Here is a 22,762-nt window from a genome sequence, read left to right as displayed (position 1 = left end):
ACACAGCTAACTCAAACATTACCTACCTGGTCTGGGGCTTAAAGGCAATAATTGATTTGGTCCAATTTGTCTGAGTTGGAAAACTTTCCGCACTTCGTCACATCTGTTCGGGCTTCCAAAGCAAAACCCAGAGCAACACGCCAGGAAGAAAACGCAGTTCGCCCACAGATCACCCATTTTAATAAAACGCAGGGTTAATACTCCACACAAAAAAAGACGCTTGTTTAGAAGTTACGGTTTCTTCTGAACATGTAGTCCGCTCAGGTGAGTCCCTTTCCACATCCCAGGTTTCAGGATTCAGCGTCGATTGTGCGGCGTGAACGTTCGTGTCGAGGAAACGCTCCAGATCATTTAAATCCGGACACGCGGGGAGAAAGTTGCAGCGGTGTGACGGATCTGCTTGAAAGAGGCATGTTGTCCAACTTGGCTGGACCGACAGCAGAGGCGGTACCGTACCCCCTAACCCGTAACCGTACCTGCACTCCGCGGCTCAACGTGCAGCTGAGCTGCAGCCTCACGGCGCCCTCTAGTGGACTGGCCCCGACTTCCATGTTACGACTGAATATATTATCTATGACAATTAAAGATCTATTAACTGTGTAGGCTAGAGTGAGGTATTCGATCTAAAAAACAAAACTCACCTCAGAACCGAACTGAAATATATTTTCTGAATTTCTTTTCCTATTAAATTAGCTCAGTGAGGCTTAGTATGGTGGATTTGAGAGAGATTTATTCATGTGTTGATTCATGCCAACGAGGTTAGATTGTCGATCCTTTATCCAAAAATCCGCCAAAGTAATTTAAGTGACACACGGTTGACAATCTTAAATAGTTCTCAATTTGAAAACCATTTCCTTTTTTCAATTACATTCTATAAAACTATTATCGCCTTAGTTAAATAAAACTGATATTTGAGGTTTTGTTGACCATGTGTCATTAAATTATTAATTAGGAAAAACGTGCATTTTATGGTATGTGCCATTTACATTTTCCTCCTTAGAAAGTACCAACCAATTTAAAGATTTAAGTATATTCAGAAGGATTTGGTTAACCTGTATAGGCATTAGTTCAAGTTGTGGCCTACATGTCTAACGAGACAAAAATAAATTCAGTTTTCAGCTTAAATACACTATATGGTCATTTTATTTTTATGGGCATGTTTTTGTTTTGCATGAAAGTCTAAATATGCTAAATTAAAACCCAACTTCACCAATCACTTCCCCCTGAGTATAAGCAAAACTGCTGATGTGCTCATATGATGACTGCCGTCAGGGCTGTGATCCTGCCTGGTGTTCATAGCAGACTATGCTGCTGAACGTCATGTCACAAATTAGATCTGCTGCACATGGCCCAGTCAGGAAACGTGACTCATTTAATGTGGTGAAAAACACTCCTATAATGCAACATTGGCAAACAGGTTGCAGAAATCAAAAGTAAGGTTTGTCAAAGTCAACAGGTTTCTTGACCAAAACACATTTTGCCACCGCATGTTGTTCCAGTTTCAACCAAAATCAAGAGGTTTGAATAATAAAGCATTCAGAGAGAAAAAAAGTGTTTAAAATGTATTCTATTTCAAGAAACACAACAATTAAAACCCATCAATAGTCACACACTTTTCATACAGACAGAAAACATTACAGGACATGCAGATGAGTGCAGCAGTTTTCTAATCACTTGGGTCGTGATCCTGGGTCAGCTCCATCTCCTTGTTCCTATACAGGCCGGGACAAGTGCAATACCTTCAGGTACACAGCATTGCTACTAATCCCCACCTGCACAGGAAGGGACATCTCCAAATATCCAAAATGTCATACATGTCCCAGTTTTGATTAAAAGCAAGCTCATTTGGCAGAAGATAGTTCATCAACCTAGTCAGTTTTGCATGGATTTGCACAGCAAACACCAGTTAAAGCTGAATGCAAACCAGCAAAACTGACCATGCGACGATTCAAAGATCCTCTGGGATTATGGACATCCGAGTTTCAGAAAGACGCAGTAAGTTAGAAGTACTTCAAGTGCTTACATTGCAGTAGATAGGAGAAATACACTACCTGCACTATAAGCACTTTAGTACTGCTGAAACCGACTCACTTGAGCACTGGAAAAACACTTCTCGTTTTCAAAACAGCATTACATGTGTATTATGACAGATTGTGTTTAATGTGACGACCCCCAAAACCAAAAAATCGTAACAGGTGGAGAGCAAGCAGGCCACCATCAGTTTTGCATAGATTTGCACAACTCATCTATTCTTGTAGTGCAACTATGCAAAACTAGCAGAGAACTGCAAGATATTTGAGCCCAATTGGAAATTAGAAATGGTCTGGTGGCGCATATCACAGCCCCTTATGCCAGAAGGAGCACTTAGGGCAGTAGGTGCTAGTCTATTTCACTATCTGCACTAGATGCACCTTAGCACAAAGACAGTACTTCACACGACATGTAACATCAGAGAATCTGCACATCAGTGTCAGGGTATTGCTGTAAGTGCCTCCACTGCAGTAGGTATCACATAGTACTACCTGCACTGTAAGCACTTTGACAATACACCAACCGATTACAGCATTGCTGCCCTCCAGCACCATCGGAGCGATGGCCACATGGCTCCAGGTGGCAAATTTGGATTACGGTCCTGCACTTCTTGGCGGATCTGAAAATGAAAAAACGACACAGGATAGCTTGTTAAGACAACGAACACGACTTTTTGGCATTGCAACAAGTAACATATGCAGGTTGGTTGATGTGCGAGCACGTGCGTGATTAAAACCGCGGAATTCGCATTTCCATCCGTCATAGTCGTGCACCACCATCACTTGTTTGTCGATAAGTGCGCGGTAGTTTGTGATACAAGATGTTATGATTTATCGCAGCAGCACGAGGTCACTGAAAAACATGAATGAGCAGCACAGCCTGCGGCCCGCGTTCCCTGCGACACGGGGGCGCCTGCGCAGGGGACGGTGTTGTTCACCCCTCCCCCACCCGTCTTTAACATGGCGCCTCGAAGTGCGCCAACCTTAGCATAAATTACTTTAAACCAAACCGAGCTACACGCCAACGTAGAATTGCGTGTTGTCCATTTAGAGGTACCACAGTGGCTTGCATTTTCGGACCTCCAACAAAAACACGGCTCCGTCCATGTAGGAGCAGATGCTAGCAGCCGTGCACTGGTTGGGAAGGTAGCTTAGCTGCTGCGAGCTAATGTGCTAGCTCGAAGAAAACATGGCAAACTGTTTTAACGTTACAATGACTTAAGTCACTACTTAGAGAAGCCACAGGCGCAGTTTGGGATACCGTCAGTAAAATCTCTGGCTTTTTTAAAGATGTGGTTTGCAAGCTCATAAAATAAAGAGTTTGGGCGACACTCATTAGCCGTTAGCCAACAACAAACGAGCACACTTTTGAAAATACACAAACGGCACATCTGTCCCGCTGGGTTGGCTGTATTTATCTACGCCTAACTTTATGTTAACGCGATGCCCACCGTCGTATTGTTTGTCCTTACCCTACAATAGGGCAGTTCAGTGTTTGCAGCTAGGCTAAGCTAGCTGAGCTAAAACGCGCGGCCTAAAACTGCCCCATGTGCTGCTGCTTTGTTCTGGGGGGCACTTTAACTCACACACCACTGCACTCGAGACTGAGCAACAAATTAACCAGATTTACAAACTTACTTTTCAGATATCGGACTAGCATGTTTATACCAACTCGAGGGCTGTTGTAAGGAGGCCTGTTTTTTGTCAACTAGTTGCTAAAGCGCAGCGGAGAAAGCTCCGGACAGCTTTTCAAATCTCCCTCATTCCCTCAATGGTGGAGCAGAGGGGGCTGCCATGCGCCTCACGTTACACTGTTTTCATCGCCAGCATATCATTTATGTTTTAATGTTTAGATATCCCCGCCAGCGTGATATTAAAGACACTTTTAAAAAACACGCGCAAACCACATCGTTTGAGAATCGAGTCAGCGAAACGGAGATACCCACAGAACCCCAAACCAGACTTCCTTGCCGATAAACATGCGCTCGGTAGACACTCACCAGCCGAAATCCACCATCTTCGCTCACTTGCTTGGGCTGCCGTGTAGTCCCTTACCGACAAAAGAGAGAAATAAATACGTAACTATTCCGAAAACTTTTCTACCCGCGGACAAAAACGGAACATAAAGTGAGGTCCGAGCCGATCGTGAGCCAATTTATAACCCAGAGACGCTGGTTAAAAATGATTGCGGGGCTGGGAAAGTGGCGCGAAGGCGACCAGTTGGTAACCATGTGGGTGAATGAAGGGCGGCTCCCACTGAACGTAAATATCTAGCTACAACCCCCAACTCTCCCTATTAGCATACATAAACTACGGTACTTCCGACCCACGTCTCTGGAGGAAGGAGAGGGAAACAGACGGGGATCACTGCGGCTTTAACGTCTTTAAATATAAAGGAAATATATACACATGCACAACGGGGAAGAAATCCTGCGAAGCCATTGCGTTTTATGTTCATTTTGAGTTTTGCATTAGGCTAATAAAAATATAATTAATCTCAAAATAAGTTTTATATTTTAATGAAAATAATAGCGCTGAGTAGTGAAGCTAATTCATATTTATAGTGATCACATTTTATGCTTTAAATGCCCTCGATGCTTGTGTAATTATAAAATAAAACGACTAATTAACCTGTTGCTGCTCAACAACGCATTCAAATTAGCCCACAGTGTGTTGTTTTCACATGTATCGACCTGAAGCTCATCTATATTAATTAGTTCGGTTTTTTTGTGTTGGCCTCCATACAAAGAGAACAAAAAGAAAATGTTTGTTTATTTAATGTTCCCATTCGGGAATCTAACAGGTTTTGCATTATGTTGAAAACTGTGATTCGGTCACTTTTAAAGATACAAAACATTTGGTATTGTATGTGTTCTTAAAACTAATATAATTAAATATTTATATATCTTTTAATCATTGAATTTATTTAACAACCATTATAAACCCAGAGTCTATTGCACAGTAGGATAAAGTAGTATTATATATATATATTATATATATAATATATATATATTTATATATATTATATGTATTCACTGTACAAATTGTGATAGGGCTTAGTTAGTATTTAATATATAAAAAATAGTAACCTATACATAATAAAAAAGACTGGAGTTTTGATTTCGAGTTGAATCCAACAAATTTCATTGATTTATTAAATAGATTTGACTCAGTTTTGTTTAAATAAAATCAGCTGCAAATCTCTAAGTAGAATCTAATTGTATTTCACCAGGAATGTAAAAGATGCAGAAAATTGATTAATTTCACTTATTGAGAAATTTTTGATTTTAATCAACTTACACATCAAGCCACGGTATTTTGCTCCACGTGGACATCAATCTGCAATCATCAGGGACAGGGCCTGCTGTTCTCCTAAAGGTAAGACATTGTCTTATACTAAAAACGTGGAAAGGACTGAAAAAGTGGTCGTCAAAAGGTCATGTTATTATTTCCCAAGCATACTGTATAAAGTGCTCTTTTAAGATACCAGCCAATTTAATTTGACCAAGTGTCCTGGCCTCAGCCCGAGCTTCCTTCCATCCCCAACATTAACAAGCTATTGTTAGCTAGCAAATAATCAAGTTAATAGGCCTCATTATTTTAATGCACAGATGTGAAAAGTGTACTCGCTGTAATTACGAGTTACATTCATTGCATTTAGTTTTTCTCAAGTACAATTTGTACTCTCAAGTATCTTGCTGTTGAAAGCAGCATCATTTTCAGCTTTCATACATTCTGGTCTCTGTAGGTGTTGTCTTGTTAATTGCAGCTTTGACAAGTTTTTAGTCAGAAGACTTTTACTCCATGAGCTTAATAATGTTTACTTTTGACTTTCAGGCCACCAGCCATCGTAGCATCACCATGACAAGAGATGTTGTCTTCTGTGTTTGAGGAATCTACAGATCAAGTATTAAGATATTATGATGTCAGTAGATCAAATCACAAAATACAATCATAACTACATTTCTAACAGTAATTATTGGCAAGCTACTGAGGTTTGTTGTGTCATTTGTTGCCTCTAATAGGCCCTTTCAACCAATCTGACGTAGCACGTGATGATGTGATGATGGTGTGACGTCTCTTTTAGCCACTTGTTAGCAAGTGGCTTTTTAAAGACACGTCAAAGCTTCAAAATGTTGAGGTATATTTATGAATATATTTTATAGCATAGAACAAAACGTTAAAGTATCTTAGTCGCTTGTTAAATTTCAAACCCATTATGTTTGTGTTTTAGGACTCATTCCTGCACAGCTCTGTTTGGGAAGGACCTTCTTGTAGCTGTACAGTCTGAAATACCCAATGTTCTTGCTCTTTCAGGATGGTGATGAAGACAGTGTGTCGCAGGACCTTGCTGTACAAAGGATGAAAATCGACAACATCAAGACATGTCAGAGGGTGCTGACAACATCGGTGTCATGATAAAGAGCATGAAAGTTCTGACTGCTCTGGGTAACTTTCCAAGGACTTAATCCATGCTCGTTGGATGGGCATATGCAGTGAATCTTGTATCCCAAGGAGCTCAGGTACATGCTTGAAGTCTTTCACAAAGTCCTCCTCAAGCTAAACTTTTTAAAGCTGTCCCCAAAAGTGGACAGCCTCACGAATAAGCTATGCCAGTATTGCCTTCATGCAATGTACTACGTATATCCCTATTGTACACAAACATTGTTTCTGTCTTTGTTTTCTTTTATCCCCTCTCTTCACTCTATTGTTGTATTTTGGCATTTTGCACTGTGGATGTTGGATAAATATGTATAGACAAAGGAACTGAAATAAATGTTTACCTGCTGTACTTTTTATGCATGGTGATCAAATTAATCAGAATCAGAACTGTTTATTTGCCAAAGGGTTGCACATACAAGGAATTTGACATGGTGGATGGTGCATAACATTAAACAATCAACACAGTACAAAAAAATAGAAACTAGAATAGAAACATTTCAATAAAATATAGTGCACAAACAAACTACTTTAAACAGGTATAAGTGTAGTGTAAAAGTGCCAAGTGCATTTAATTATAGAAACACAGAAGAATAGAGGGGATGTGCAGGGGAGTGTCCCGGTAGGAAATAGTCCTGGGGATGACAGAGTTAATGGGTCCCGGGCTTTGTTTATGAACCCAACTGCAGATGGGAAAAAACTGTTCATGTGGCGTGAGGTCTTGGTCCTGATGGAGAACTGTGGCACTAAGAAGTCATGATATTGAGTTGATTAGACTTAGAAAAATGATGGCAACAAAGTGACAATTAATATTATTGAATAGATTTAAAGTCTTGTGATACTTAAACTTATATTTAAAGAGTTAAGTTAGGTACATATAAATAAGAACAGCAATGTAAATGTGTTGAATTAAACAAAAATGTGCTAAAACAAGAGTTGATATAATTCATTTTATTAAGTGAATCCAAATCACGTTTATATTTAGTAAGATTATATTAATTTCACTCAAATAATCAGTAAATATAAATGAATTTCCCTCAGAGACGTAGTAAATACAAATCAAGTTAACCCAGGTATTGAGTAAATCAAAATTACTTTTGCTCAGATTCATAGTAAATATAAATCAGTTTTGCATGAGAAATTGATTTGGATTTACTTATTTTTGTTTGGATTTAGTGAATTTATTCAATATTTTTTAATCAAATTTGTAGAACTTAAAATCTGTCACATTGTTGCCATCATTTTTTTAAGTAACCAATGGTCACAATTTTTAGGGTGTACCGGTATATAATAAAGTTTTTTTCTTGAATGTTCAAAGACACATCATTCAGTTAATTTGATAGATAGATAGATAGATAGATAGATAGATAGATAGATAGATAGATAGATAGATAGATAGATAGATAGATACACTTTGTTTCAGACTCAGGGTCCAGAGAGACAAATACATATGATTACATACACAAACAATAAAAGTACATAGGCCTAGCAATGCCTTACAAAGAGACAGCTGTACCAATGTCTAGACTGTCAGTGATGTCAGATTTGTCTGTTTTGGGGCAAAGTTAAATTTACTTAATTAGTTTGAGTAATATTTTTACAGCAAATTCATACAACAAATGTTGATACAGTTTTAACAAAATTAGCTTCCAATAACTGATTCAAAACAACATTTGTAACTGAAATAATGATACTAAAAATGATCTGATGACCAAATAATTTAAATATATAAATTAAACAGATAAAGACGTTTTTAAAATGTATTTAAACAATTGTTTTAAATTAGTAAAACATGTTTTAACTATATTCTGTCAGTAATATTTTTACCTTCAAAGTAGTTTTAGGAGCTATATACACCAGACCCAAATGATGAAAACTACATACATTTGGTTTGTGCAGTGTAATTGAAATGATTAGGATTATAAAATGTTTACAATCATTGTTCCCCTCTGAGATAAACCAAAATGTTTGTAACATGTTGTGCCCACAGCTGCACAGTATGCTTATTACCTGGCCTTTCTTGCTTTCTACTCAGATTTAAAACAAAACATCTGGATGTTGTGGTGCATCACAACCAAAAGGCAAAAGCCTTCAAACCAAACAGAAGAGCAGTCGAGTACTACAACAAACTCTGGGCCCTCAGATGTAGGGCCCAGGCTCAATACCCAACACTTTTTCTGCATTTCGTTAAAGGAAACATCTCTCAGAGCACTTTAACGAGATTCATTTGAATGTTTGAAATTACAGAATTGTAAAATACTTTGCAGTGAGATGCAAAGTATAAATCCATACGAGCCTATACATGTATCAGATGTTTGCTGCATTCTGCAAAATTTAGTTTTATAAACTCCCGAGGTTCTGTGTTTTTTTTCCAATATGTTTATGATGGGAATGGCAGAGATTTGGAATCTACACTTTGATCAAAAAGAGTTACAGCTGTTGTTTACGAGACAAAATCTTTAAGATCATTTTACTAATTAACATGATTGATTGAACATGAGGTCGATATTGATATATCAGATATGGTATAAAGCTGCCATGAAACAAAGAATATTTTCTAAACTGTACTTAAGTACAATCTTGAGTTACTTGTATTGAATACTTCCATTGTATGCTGCTTTAAACCACTTCACTATATTTCAGTGGGAAGTATGCCTTTACTCCATTCATCATTTATAGAATACAATACAAAATGCTTTCCCTTCATGTTTCAGATGTGTATGAGTTGACAGACTTAGCCTCTAAACTTTTCACGTGGTTCAATTTAAATAATAATAAACATTTTCAAATAAAAATTATTTAAAATTGTTCTTAATTCGCACCCTTAGTCTTACAAGGAACCCTTGAAAAACTCTTTCTTCAAAAAAGAGTTCCTCTGGAGCAAATGGTTCTGGGTGGAACCTCAGTCCTGAGGGCTGTATACGAGTGTCTCCTGCAGCTTTCAGAAGAAGTAACACAAGTCCTTCCTATTATGTTTTTGTTCGCAAAACAAAGATGTAAATACAGTTAAATAAATGATAAAACAAGTGTTAATCAAGAACACCCCAGTCCATTTTCATTGAAGTTTATAACAAAGAAACAAGGGATGATCTCCCTCAAAATCATTAACAACACCCCCCCCCCCCCCCCCCCCCCCCCCGCCCCCTGTTAAATGCCCCCCTTGAGTAGTTGAGTACAATGGGGGTTTGATGCAATGCTGTAAGTGGTTTTACCTTTCATTAGTTGGAATAACAACAACCCATTGTTATTAGTGATATGTTGTGTTGAGAAGCCAGACAAATGTGAGTCGCTTCAATGCAGGTTTGCTGAAACACGGGTATCGTCAATCGGCTGCTGACCGTCAGTGATTTTATCAAATGTGCTGAATCCTGTGAACCGTCACAAACATACTGTATGAGTGTGGTTCAGTATGGTAGCTGGCCAGCAGAGGGAACTGGCAAACTAAATACTGTAGTGAAAAGACATGATTGCATTTCAACTGTAAGAGGAAGCACTGACCACAACTTCCCCATTCCTGGAGTTTCTAGTGAAAAATGCATCATCTTTATGCAACCCACTGACTTTCAGAGGAGATGGATGTGTGTTTTCTCAGCAGCTGATTGATAAGATTTCTCCATTATTTAATTGTGTGCTGCATGCTGGTGTTGCACTAAATCACACTCGGTTGTCCTCAGACGTAGATGCTGCAAGTCCACTTTAACAAAAGGTGAATTTTATTTGAGCTTCAATGCTCACCCCTCGAATAGACCAACAACTATGAAACGATAGCCCCTGATACCAGAATATCTGTTCTTCTTCTCCGACATCTAGGTGGGAGTGGGAGCGCTCAGTCATGACCCCCAACCCCCCACACAAAGCCAGTGGTGGGGCTAGTTCCTCTGCATATGGAAGTGGGGTGGGGGGTGGGCGGACGCAGGGAGGTTGCAGACTTCACATCGTCCCATGGGGTCAGATAAAAGCTTACAGCTCTCCTTTTTAGACCTCCCCCCTCCTGGTAAAGCTCTGCGCTCTCTGCACAAATGGTAGTTAAAGATTTATGTAGGTATCAGTAGCAAAAGCATTTCAGGACACTTTATATAAGATAGTTTATATTATTTGGGACAAAGATAAAGATAAAACAGTCATGCATATGGACAATACAGCAACACATAGGCATGGGATCTTTTTTATTTCTGCACTAAAAAACTGAGCAGACTTCCCAGGTGAAATGGGCAACTTAAAAAAACCAAGCTGGTAGCACTTGTGATATTCAAGCCTGTACTTAGGATCCAAAACATCCCATCTGATACAGTCCACTTCTGCCCCCTTTCTCCAAAATTGACTACCATAGCCAAGCCCCTCCCACGACAGGGGCCATGAGCCTGGGGGTCTCTGTTTTGTTCTTCCTATAGAAGCTCGGCCACCATTGTCTTTGCATGATCCCGAGGTCAACTGAACTCACCTCACCCGACCACAGCCCATTCAGCTGTGAAGCTTCACATAGGACAAAAACATCTCTCAGGACCAAGGATCACTTCAAGTGAGGGGGTGGGAAGACACACACACACACACACACACACATGCACGCTCTGTAGTGTTTCAGAGTCACAAGCCTGTTTGTGTTATATTGTGTTTTCACAATACAGCAAGACACTAGAGCCATGTTGAGGTTGTACAAAGTGATCAAAAAATAAATTGGTATATTTGGATATGGATCATTGTCGACTCCGAATGTGTTTCCCCATTGAAAACACCCAGAGTGGTTTAAAATTGTCCGTGACACGTTGGTCTATTAAGGAAGTAAATTATAGAAAGAAGTAATGACGTTATCTTTGACACATTTTCTAATTCCTCTCTCGGATATTTTAAATACATCACTCGCCTGAGGGGAAACTGCATTTTGCTGCAGGTTAAGAATGAGGCCATCCATGCCTGTCATCTGCAGCTCTTTATTACAAGTATATATCAGGCTACAGGCCAAATAGAAAAGTAGTGCATTGTGGAAGACATAACTATAGTTCACTCCAATGTTCTCCTGCAAGTTGTAAGGAAAAAAAATGGCAGTTTACTGATATTTTCTGATTCGAACTGGTTTAATTTGAGCTGAGCAGTATTCTTGTTGGATGCACAGTCGAGAGCACATGTTCTGGAGATCCTCTAGTCTGGCTTTCAGAGGCAACAGTGTCCCTGGTGGAGAGGAAGCTCATGGAAGCTGACAGGTTGAAAATGTGCGGCATGATGTGGCTGAAGGAGCATGAAACATGTTCACCCATGGATGCCGTGCACAGAGCCTCAGGAGACACTGTGGGACAATGAAATGCTGAGTGTTTTTATATTTATATAAAAATATTTCCATTACCTTTGCAGATAGTTTCATAGCTTGCAGGTAGATTGCACAAACGTGTTGAACTGCAAAGATGACACTAGAGCTGTTAAACATCTTCATGAGTGAATGGTTTGGAGAAAGAACCAATCAGAGATGTTTACGCGGAGCCTTCTCAGCATCTTTTGTCCTTTTTTTGTCGATTCAACCTAATGCGACATGGAGAACAAAAACTCATCATGGTGCTGTTCACTGCAGAATGGCAATCACTATCCCATGAGCACCATTAAATAATGACGAGTTATGCTCATGTGGGCAGCGTCTACCCACCCAGAATCATTCAGAAAACAGTTTTGAGTTTAAAGTTTGTGTCACACCAACCACAGCTAAAACACTTACCAATGAAAACATCTAAAAGTCCTTTAAGTATAACACAGTGTCTATAATTGCTGCGGGAGACCATGATGGTCGCAAAGCTAGTTGTATGCAAACAGTGGTGCTGCTACTATTGCTTGAAGTCTTAGTCATTTTGTAACCACAAGGAAAACTGTCACTGAAAACTTTAATTCCTTCATTATTTTCGATTTATTTTCTGCCTGTGTGTCCATCACGTTTACTGTTGCTCTTGTTGGTTTTGGAAAGAGAAGACAGACACTGAAGAAAATACTACTGGCAACTTGTCCATTTTCTTTAACTCTCACCCCTTTAACGAGAAACAAAACCATTTCCCATGTTATAATTACTTTTTTTAAGGACAGCTTTAAATTGGGCGCTGCATAAAAAGAGTTGTGTTTTCAGAAGGTGACGTGATATTGTCTAAAGGAAAGCAGCCTGGAACAGAAGGATCCATTGCACAGAACAGCGTTTCAAACAAAGTTTATACAATTCAGAAAATCCCATTTAAGTGCTCTCACATTTGGTGTGTTGGAGTCTTTTTTGCAGATTTATCAATAAATTAAATAAAAAGCACATTTACTGTTCAAATGAGGCTGCCATGGGCGATGGAAGTGAAGAAATACTATATTTCTTTTGTTTGAGAAATAAAAACGTAACAAATTGGCATTTTCCTGGGACGGAAGAAGTACTCAGATGCTTTACCGGAGTAAAAAGAAAATCTTGAAAACCTTCAAATCTCAAGATGATTTAGTTTACTGTCATCTAAGACGAAGAAAAGCAGCAAACCGTCATATTTGAGAAGCTGAAAGAAGGAAATGTTTGATTTAAACAATTAATTAGTTATCAAAACAGTCCTTGATTAATTTTTGTGATGACTGACTTAAACTATCCAAAGTTCTTCATAAGTTTTGTTTGTAAATATTATTAGTACTTGCTTCATTTAATGTACTGAAAGTAAAGTAATCGAAAAAAGGGCCTCTAGTGTTATACTAATATATATTATGTTATTGGATTATTAATATTATTATTATTATTATTATTATTATTATTATAGGTGGAGCTCTTAGTAAGTACTTTACATGCTGTTGGGTAAATTGCAACTTATTATATAAACTCATGATATGTTTTCTATGCAAAGTCTTAATCTGCAAAGTAACGACCAACTGGCTGCTGCCATATGAATGCAGTGAAGGAAAAAGCATAATATTTCCCTCTAAAATGTAGTGGAATGGAACGACATGACACATAAAGCTCCTCTCTGATTGTCTCTCTTCACAATATCAAGAAAACAAAAAGGTTTGCACTTGTGAAGTATGTGGTCAGTGCAAGACAGCTCTCCGATGTACAGTATGTATGACGACTTTTGGTCGTGGCATTTCTTCCCATCACGCACTACAAACCTTCAACCTAAAGCAATGGATGTGTGTCTGTGTGTCCCAGACAGTGGAGGATTACCAGCCACAGACTGGCATTAGAGCAGCAGACATCAGACTTTGTAGTAGATGTTGGTGGGACTCTGGGGTGTTATCTCCTGAACGATGTACACAGGGGGCCCGTAGTCGCTGCTCACGCGCTCATAATGACGACAGATCATGCTGTCAGAAGCCCGCAGAGGAAAGACAACATCGCTGCGGTCCGAGTCGTTGTAGTCGCTGCCGATGCTGTCCCGCTTTGCCACGGCCATAGTGTTGAGGGACACGGAGGCAGACTGCTGGCTCTCTGGGACAAGGCGACGGCGACGGTGCCTCCACAGCACGACCAGCATAATTATGACGACCAGGAGGAGGATCACACAGCCACAGACAACCCACATCAACAGGCCTGGCTCGAAGCCACCGCCGCCACTGGGATTTGTTTGTCCCGTTTCTGAGCCTGAGTCTGTCACAAGAAGCAGAAGAGAGACAGAAAAGAGGAAAATTAGATGAAAGAGTGAACTAGGGCACACGACACAGACATTTAAAATAAATTCCTCACAGTTTGTGCAGCTTGATCAGTATATGTTAACATGAAAACCCTCAGGCAAAGCTAGACTCCAGAGAAGATATGCTCTAATCTTTAGTGTCTTACTGGTAAACAACATGTTGCTTTTCTCCAAATAAGAAGGTTTGGGAACAAGCAGGAAAATGGAACCGGTAAACGGTTTTAGCCATTTTAACAAGATATGATACAGTATGGGTGATGTTGGTTTTCAATCAAACCGGAAAGCCAATTAAACTTCAGACATACACATCAAGAGCTGCACCTCCAATTCCTTTGTGAACTGCATTGTGATAGAAGAGTGTGCATCAACAGCACTCAAACATATTCAGTCTGTATGCTGTCTGGTTTGATTGTAATTTAATTAGGCTCTTTTCGAGCGTTAACACACTAAAAACCTGCCAAGAATCAATCTGTAGCGTGGATTTGGGACAGGATATATATTAAGTATATCAGCGTCGGTACAATTTATAGGATTTTTCATACTTTTTCATAAATGTTTTCCATATGGAGATGGAAATGTCAGAAGTAAGTACAAATATTTCCCTTTCTGGAGCAAATCAATAACTAAATTAAATTAAAAAAGATCCGTCTGTAAAAGACTATATTTGTGTTTTTGCATGTTTGTGCATGTTTAACCCAAATCACAAATATTTTAATTCACTTAATGTATTATTCCTTTCCTTCAGTGTAGGGAAAATAAGAAAACAAAAAACGTAATCAGTGACGTTAATCAGTAAAGCTAAAGAATAAATCTCATTTCTGTTAGTCAACAAAACAAAAGACTGAAACCAATCATAATTAGATGTCATTGGCCTGTTTCCTCTGCCTCCTTTGACTCAATTCCACATATACTTTCCTGCTTTGTGGCTGAAATTAGTCCTCAACAAATATTTACTCATGTTTAGTTAACAATGGCTAAAGACTGCCGTGCCCCATTATTTTTGGAAAATATTCAGCCTATTTTTTAAACACAGACTGTTGCCCTTTTTGCCATATGTTGTTAACAGGCTAAAACATACAAAAATATATCTAATCTTAAAGATTGTAAAGATCAAATATGTCAGAACTTAATGGTACACCTCTACATATTCTCCAGGCAACATTTTTGCTTTGTCTTCATACCAGTTTTGCTTTCACTCTCCTTTTCTTTCGCAGAGGGGTCCTTGGCCTTGGACTTTGGTCGTGTGGGCGGGAACCTAGTGGGGGACTCCTGGAGGGTTGAAGTCGGATCTGAAGAGTCTGGAAAATAAAACAACAACACATAACTATTAGCAGCAAAACGCTTCACATCTCCTAATTTTCCCTGCATGGTGATGAGTGCAGATGGGGTTATGTCAAAATGTTCCTATTGTGACTATACTGACTGTTGAATCATTAGTATTTGGTGTCAGGATCAAAGCAAAAAGAGGTTTTCCTCTAAGAGATTATTTTCCACTGGCAGTCATTCAGGTAAAAGTGCATCACTAACCTAAATAGACCACAAAAGTTGTGTTCTGAGTCACGACTGGGACTCTCGTTTCTTTCTTGACTGGAATCACAAATGCATTCACTTTCTCAGCATTCATAACATAATTCAGCCGATTCAAATCCCTTCTATGGGTTTTTTTTACAAAAGGAATTTTGGTAAACCTAAATGGGCACTCCACCATTTCTACAGTTTTATGATATTGTAAAACTATCTAACTGTATATAAAGTAGGTAAAGGTATATCTCCACATCAACAAGACAACAATATGAGATACTGATTACACATTGGTGCATTGGTATTAGCCTTCTACTAATGTCACTTTACAATTTGCTGATAATACTTTTGTACTTTTACTGAAGAAGGATATTTCTTGCAGGGCTTTTACTTGTAATGGAGTATTTCTACATTGAATACCTCCTCACAAGTCCCTCAGCTTTATGGAAGTGCAATAATAAATTGCTGGAGTGTCTCTTTAAGTGTAGTAAGATGGAAGTTTGAGTTAAATTAGAGAAGCCTGCAGAAAAAGAGGAACACACAGCACTTTTCAAATCACAGAATAACTGCAGGAATTCATTTAACACCATAGATTTACATTTTCTAATGTGCGAATGACACTGAGCAGTTTCCCAAACAAGTGCAAGTAAGAGAAGTACCGCAGTAAACGTACATATACATTGGCCTTCAAGTGATGTGGATAAAATTAAATTGGAGTGTCTTCCTTCAAGGATTTTTTTAGTCATTTAATTTAGGACAACACGCATTAATCAACATTTCTGCATAGCATTCATTCACTGTTGGCAATAGTTGCATTTTACTCACACCACATTTAGCATGAATGTACAAATTAACTACATGATTAGATTTTCAGTTTTAAAATGCTCAATCCATAAATCCAGACCTAAACAGAAGTGTCGTGACCCAACCACAAATCTAAACACAAGACTGGAAACTGCAGGAATTTGAATATGTAGAGAGATTAAGACGAGATTACAAGTAAATCTGAGTTATTAATGTTTTCTGTTGCTGTTAAAAGGTTTGTTTACATCAGTTGCGGTTTGTAAACACGGCAGGAAAGCAGCCCCATATCTGCAGTTATGATCAGTTGAGAAACACACAAAATGCATATTTTTCATCTCAAACCCTTAAATAATTTATATGAATCACTTCACATTCATGAGGTCACAAATTACACGTTGGAGCTGTAAGAAATGCCGCTTTTAAAGTTTTTAGCAACACACACAGAAACACAGCATCTGTTTAATGTATCTGCTAAACCCAAAAACACACCAAAACACAACTATAAATGCCTGTTTCATCATATACAAGATAACGTGTCTAATAGAAGAAGAAATCACACCACCATAACAACGTTTTGATAGTTAAAGAAAGAAAGAAAACAATGTGTATGTGTTGATACTGTGATCAAACTTTTAGACATTTAAAGTAATGGCAGTGAAGATGTTCATAATCTGCATTATTAATGTGATGCACAAAATTTAAAAAAGAAACTAAAACTAGTGGCTATTTTGATGTTTATACAGCGGGGGAAAGATGATCGCATGCAGGATAATACTGATGGCCTTAAGCTGCCAGCGGTTTGAATTAGGGATTTGCAATAATTCATGACGGCAATCTCTCTTCAAGAGAATGAATAGATGATCGAGATTATCTGACTACTTAATAATTCCAGAGAGGAGGGATATTATTGCATTACACATTTATAAAGCAGAGTGAAACAATTGTTGTCATTGTTCCTTTAGCATCATTTGTCAGTTAATCAGTTTCTCCTTCATTCACGCACCCAGCTATACACACACAGACACACACACACACACACACACACAAAGTACTTACTTTGGCTGACTCTCAGCACCAGCTTCATGGATTTGGTTCTGCACACCCCTCCATTAGTATTATCCAGACCCTGCAGAGAGCCTGCAGAGGTGGCTGACATGCAGAGAGAGACAGAGGGGAGGCAAACATTATCGAGTAATGTTTAACATTTTATATTTCATGCAACCATCATAATACAAGATTATCAAGCAATGCATAGTTCCATTATGATTTCTTTGCAGACGGTTTAGCCAGTTGCTGAATGTTGCAGCACGTTGGCGACAGAATGCAGCTACACTGTGATGTTGCATGCAGTATCCAGATAATCACACACGAGGGCTGCACCAAATAATAATTAATACATTTTTTTCATCATGAGTTCCCAGAGCCCAAAGAGATGTCTTTATATTGCTTGTTTTGTCTGATCAGCACTCCAAAATCAGAACAAAAGCAACAAATCCTCATGTTTAAGAAGCGGGAACTGGAGAACATGTAGCATTTTGCAAGGACTTAAACTATTAATTCATTGTCAATATAGTTACAGATCAAATTTTCTTGTTGAACTGACTAATCGCCTCACCTCTCAAAACGTGTGTTGGACAAAGTGAAATAAGAACATTTTCAATTTTAACTTACATAGAAATTGCTAAATATATTCAGACACCAACACACACGCCCACACACACACACACACACACACCAAGAACTCTTGTTCAACCCGTCGCTACCCCCTCCACACACACACACACATAGACTTGTTAGCAGCATTTAGGTCAGATAACAACATCTCACAGTCTACAAGCCACGTTGCCATGAAAGCTCCCATCAAATCTGCCTGATGCTGTAAAAGCCTTGTGTGATTTGGGGCATGTAAGCCCTTGGAATCACACTGGCCTGCCAGAGCGAAGTGTGCTGTCAGAGCGTGGTGAAGTGGATGAGGCTACATGGTCAGACTTGCTCTCTATCTCATGCATCACTTGCCACTAAGATGCTGGTTCAACCGACAGCGGCCCAATAACGAGGCCACAATGTTTTTGACTCTCACGCAAACTGACAAATTGAGAGGGAGCTAAGGATGATGGCTTCCTCTTCACCCACGAGGAACAAAGAAACAGTTGCTAGCATTGATTTGAATCCACCTGTAGGAAGCAGCGGCTTGTGACTGTGTTCTACTGATTTTTAAGTGTTCATGTGCACAGAAACATACACTCTGATATCATGTTCGAGCTGAACATGAGCCGTGAGGTTGCACACAGTGACTCACAGGTGATATAATAGTCCCTCCCCTTGAGGAACTCCAGACCCCACAGGTTGGGGCTGAACTCCTGGAACTTGAACGTGAACTTTACGTCCTGGTGAGGCTTGTCGCAGTTCAGCAGCGGCGTGTCCGTCTTGGCGATGGTGCAGCTCTCCATCTGGCTTCTGGAGACCAGGTACACTCGGTAGAACTCCTCCTTTCCCCCCGAGGAAGCATCCGCCCGGGGACACACAATGTCCATCTTATCCCCGATCTGAGGATACAGGACCAGACCCTGACCCGGACTAAATCTGTGTGTGAGATAAGATGAAGTGTAAAAGCATCAGTTTCATTCGACAAAGAAAAATGTCTAATCAAGTTCAGAAAAGGCCCCAAAGGTGACACCTTCAAATGTTTTGTTTAAGAAACAAAGACATTACATTTTAGCTGGAACTATTCGTCGACCACAAATTATTTTGATAATCGATTCAAGCAAATATTAAAATAATTCCTCTAGTGTCAGCCTCTCGGTCGTGAGAATGTGTTGATTTTCTTTGTCTTGTGTGACAGTAAACCGGTTATATTTAGGTCGTTTCAAACTAAATAAAGATCTTGCTTGCACTTAAGGAATTTTCAGACGTTGTAAAACTCTAAACAAGAATCAATCAATCAAAAAATGAATCCACAAATGTATTGGTAAAGAAAATAATAGCTAGTTGCAGCCCATTCAATTTACAATGATACAAAACATCACATTTGAGAAGCTGGGGCCACAGAATGTGTGCTTCATAAATTAACTGAAACGATTAATCAATTATCAAAGTTTTCTGTGATCGATGGGCGAATTGTTTTCGCAGTCACTCTGTTGGCATATCAAAACTGTGGTCTGATGGTTTTCAGTAAAATGGTTTTATCCTCTGATTAACTGGATCAACTACAAGCACAAAGCAGCATCATGTATCACCATCTCTCAAGTGTGAAACTGCTTCGTGCACTTACTTCGTGTTGGAGCTGCTCCAGTGGATGGACTCCAGAGTGACTGCACGACATGAGCTGATGACGGTCAGCAGGATCACGGCGGCGCAGCTGCATGTGATTCTCCCCATCACAGGAATAAATCGCAGGTCCAAAGCGGCTCAGTATCATAAAACAGAGTGGAAAGCGGCTAAAATGTGTTGCCTCTGCATGTCTCCGGCGGCTCCAGGTGCGCGCAGAGGACGCATTCCCATCAAGTTGCGAGTCCTCCTCCTGCAGTTGTGTGAGATTTTCCACATTGTGCGTAATTCGCTAGAAAATCATTCGTGTGACGAAATGCATGTATTGGGGATAGAGACTGTGAGGAGTATTTCAGCCATCAGCTGACTGACCGGTCCGCCCATACACACTGGCTCATGCGTACTGGAGAGACCGGGGCTGGTTGGCACAGTTTCTCTTCACATTAAGATACTGAGATAAGTATGAGATCAATTAAACGCTTTATTTCATTGGTGGAAATGGTAGAGGGTTGGGTTTACTTTTTAGAAATATAATATAAAAAAGATCACCTGCAAAAAGAGTAGGCTACAATTTATTTACAAGTTAAAATATGTGTTATCAGTTGTTCCTCAGCTGAATTAAAGACTGTAAAGCCTGTTGAGACAACTTATTGAATTATATAAATAAAAGCGACTTGACTTGACCGACAGTTTATGATATAAGGGATTTCTTTAAGTGGGGACAAACAGTGATTTGTGAACAGTTTATGGGTTTTTATGTGTATCTGGAAAACTCTTGTTTGCATTAATGATTATTTACCATGGTCATTTCATCAGAGTTGCCTTTAATATATATATTTTAAAACATTGTTTGTATTACTTTTTTTAACTCAAAGTTTTCATTCTTCTCAGTGAAGTAACCATTTGAGGAAGTTCAGGACACGGGAGAACAGATTTGTTTGATCATGCATTTGGTGGTCTCCCCTGTTGCAGGGGGGCATTGATGTGGTGACAAACAGAGAGACAAGCTCTGACTCAGTGATTACCATCAATTAACATACTCTAACCAGAATACACAGACTTTAATAAAAAATAAAAAAAAGATTAACCATATGAGTTTGGGAAATACTGCGTGCCCGAGCGTCATTATTTTGTGGATCAATTATGTAAAATCATCATTATGGATGGGCTGGGATCAGTGTATTTTCTTTAAAACCCTGTGTATTCTGCATTTAAAGAGCCATGGCTGTAATCCCTTCATTTTCAGAAAATCTGAACGAATGACAAAGTGGTTTAAAAGATTGCACTAAGACTAAAGCCCCACAAAGTACCACAAATGATGGTGGAACTGCAAAGAAATGTCTGTGTCTCTCCTGGGACACTGACTGGGCTGCATGTGAGTTCAAAGTGCAGCATCTTTCCATATTTATAATACATTTTTTTCTGGACAGAAGAAAACTGATGCCGAGATGTTTTCTCATGTAAACACAAAATGATACAGGTCAGAGTGCGACAAACTTCAGATGTTTATTTTTCTTTTCTTTACTTGTCATTCATTCAGCAGAATAACCAGGCTGATTCAGGTGTCAGGGGAACTGTACAAACCCAGTTTTTGTCCAAAGCATTTCTCAACTTACCAAAAGCAAAAGACCCACAATAAAAAAAATGAATATATCCAATATGAAACGAAGGGACCTTAATCACAAAACACATCTCTGCGCGTCTCAGTTTTAGATACAGGTATCTCTGGTGGAGCTAATCTATTCACAATAGGTAAATTGAGCATAACAGAGGACAGATTATGGTCTATTTCATATCATATTGTGAAAGCCATATATCTCGAAAAACATAGGCATTTTCATGTGTTAGTAATTGTTTTCAACTTTGTGACGACGCATTTATTTTCACATTTGTCACATGATTTAGTTAGATTATGAAGTAAATCAATAAAAGAAACACTTGTAGTGATATATGATTTTCAAAAGGATACATTATTTTAAAGCAAGACAGCTATTTGTTTAATCTGTGTGATCAGACCTCTTTAAGTTTAGGCTATAATGTGCAGAGTTGTGCTGTAAACCTGAAACATATACTCCATTAAATCACAAAGGAGTCAATCTGCACATGCCTGAGAGGAGGTTAGATAAACCAAAGTGCTTTAACTTTAAATGTACTACGACTGCAGCATCTTGACATCTTTACAGAGAGCCAGATAGCCCTGTATGTGTGTGTGTGTGTGTGTGTGTGTGTGTGTGTGTGTGTGTGTGTGTGTGTGTGTGTTAGTCCACTCTTGTTTCACTTCTTGTCTGTTTGGGCACCGTTCCTCGGTTGAATGATGCCCTCGTCCCAGTAAACCAGCATCAGAGGTAAAAGCGTTGGATGTAGTCGATGGTGGTTCGTTTTTTAAGTGAGCTCTCCCAAAGTGAAGCTAATGCTAACATGTTAGGTGTCTGGTAATGAACAACCCCTATCACGATTAGCATTAACCTCAACCTGGGACTAGATTTGAAGGCTGTTTCATCGTCCACGGGCCTACCTCACTGTTGGTGTTCAGGCTGTTGAGGATATCCTGCAGGGGGTGACAGACACACTTAGCATTGGTTGGCGTTAAGAGGAGATTTGCATTTGTTTCATTCACAAGTATCATTATGGACAAATCCACTAAATATTTTTTTAAAAGCCCCTTCTTCATCAGCTGCAACACTAAAGTGATGTACACACGGATGCTTCAATAATTATGATTCATATATAATAAAAGTAAATCATTCTGTATACAGAACATTTAAAGTCTATTCACTTTTTGTATCTTTATACTTTTACTTAAATGAAATTATGAATGCAGGACTTTTACTTGTAACAGAGTATTGCTACTTTAGTAAAAGATCTGAGTACTTCTTCCACCACTGGCAGTAACTGGCCATTGTTGTTGTTTTTTGTGGTAACCTAGGTAACAGTAACAACAGCAACGGTATTGAAGAACTAGTAAACTGCCTCTCATTTAACTGAATAAAACAATTTTAACATTTTGTACTTAAAAAAATCCAATCAGAATGATTAACCTATATTAACAAAAAAGACTTTGAGGGGGAAATTCTGTTTTCT

The 22,762-nt window shown here is 39.0% G+C and overlaps 2 protein-coding genes and 1 long non-coding RNA gene across 6 annotated transcripts in view; 1 reads left to right on the top strand and 2 right to left on the bottom strand.

Annotated features, from left to right (window-relative positions):
• gpc5a (glypican 5a) overlaps positions 1-548 on the bottom strand; it is a 107,503-nt gene extending 106,955 nt beyond the window's left edge. The window contains exon 1 of one of the 3 annotated variants that reach the window (XM_076078084.1): positions 27-548. In XM_076078084.1, coding sequence (XP_075934199.1) covers positions 27-177 — 151 coding nt within the window. In that variant the 5' untranslated portion in view covers positions 178-548. The remainder of the gene's footprint in view (positions 1-26) is intronic. The other 2 variants (XM_076078085.1, XM_076078086.1) reach the window with 2 other exon arrangements.
• Positions 549-2,834: 2,286 nt separating this feature from the next.
• Positions 2,835-6,854, top strand: LOC142933792 (uncharacterized). 2 transcript variants are annotated; one of them, XR_012947619.1, is made up of 5 exons: positions 2,835-4,292; positions 5,263-5,408; positions 5,868-5,955; positions 6,056-6,171; positions 6,348-6,854. It is a non-coding gene; the product is annotated as an uncharacterized LOC142933792 (long non-coding RNA). The 2 variants fall into 2 exon arrangements; XR_012947618.1 differs by having other exon boundaries at positions 2,848-5,408.
• A 6,800-nt stretch (positions 6,855-13,654) lies between these two features.
• Positions 13,655-19,792, bottom strand: LOC142933770 (ephrin-B2a-like). Its single transcript, XM_076077992.1, has 5 exons — positions 19,686-19,792; positions 18,714-18,997; positions 17,471-17,563; positions 15,271-15,387; positions 13,655-14,046 (listed from the first exon to the last, which is right to left on the bottom strand). Exons 1-5 carry the CDS (start codon positions 19,790-19,792, stop codon positions 13,655-13,657), a joined length of 993 nt encoding a protein of 330 aa, XP_075934107.1.
• Positions 19,793-22,762: the final 2,970 nt, after the last annotated feature.

The sequence above is a fragment of the Anarhichas minor genome, unplaced genomic scaffold, assembly GCF_050575085.1.
Source record: "Anarhichas minor isolate MPS153535 unplaced genomic scaffold, ASM5057508v1 ptg000062l, whole genome shotgun sequence".
In the NCBI taxonomy this organism is placed as follows: Eukaryota; Metazoa; Chordata; class Actinopteri; order Perciformes; family Anarhichadidae; genus Anarhichas; species Anarhichas minor.
Note: the sequence above shows the minus strand (reverse complement) of the source record. Positions and strands in the feature narration are given on the sequence as shown.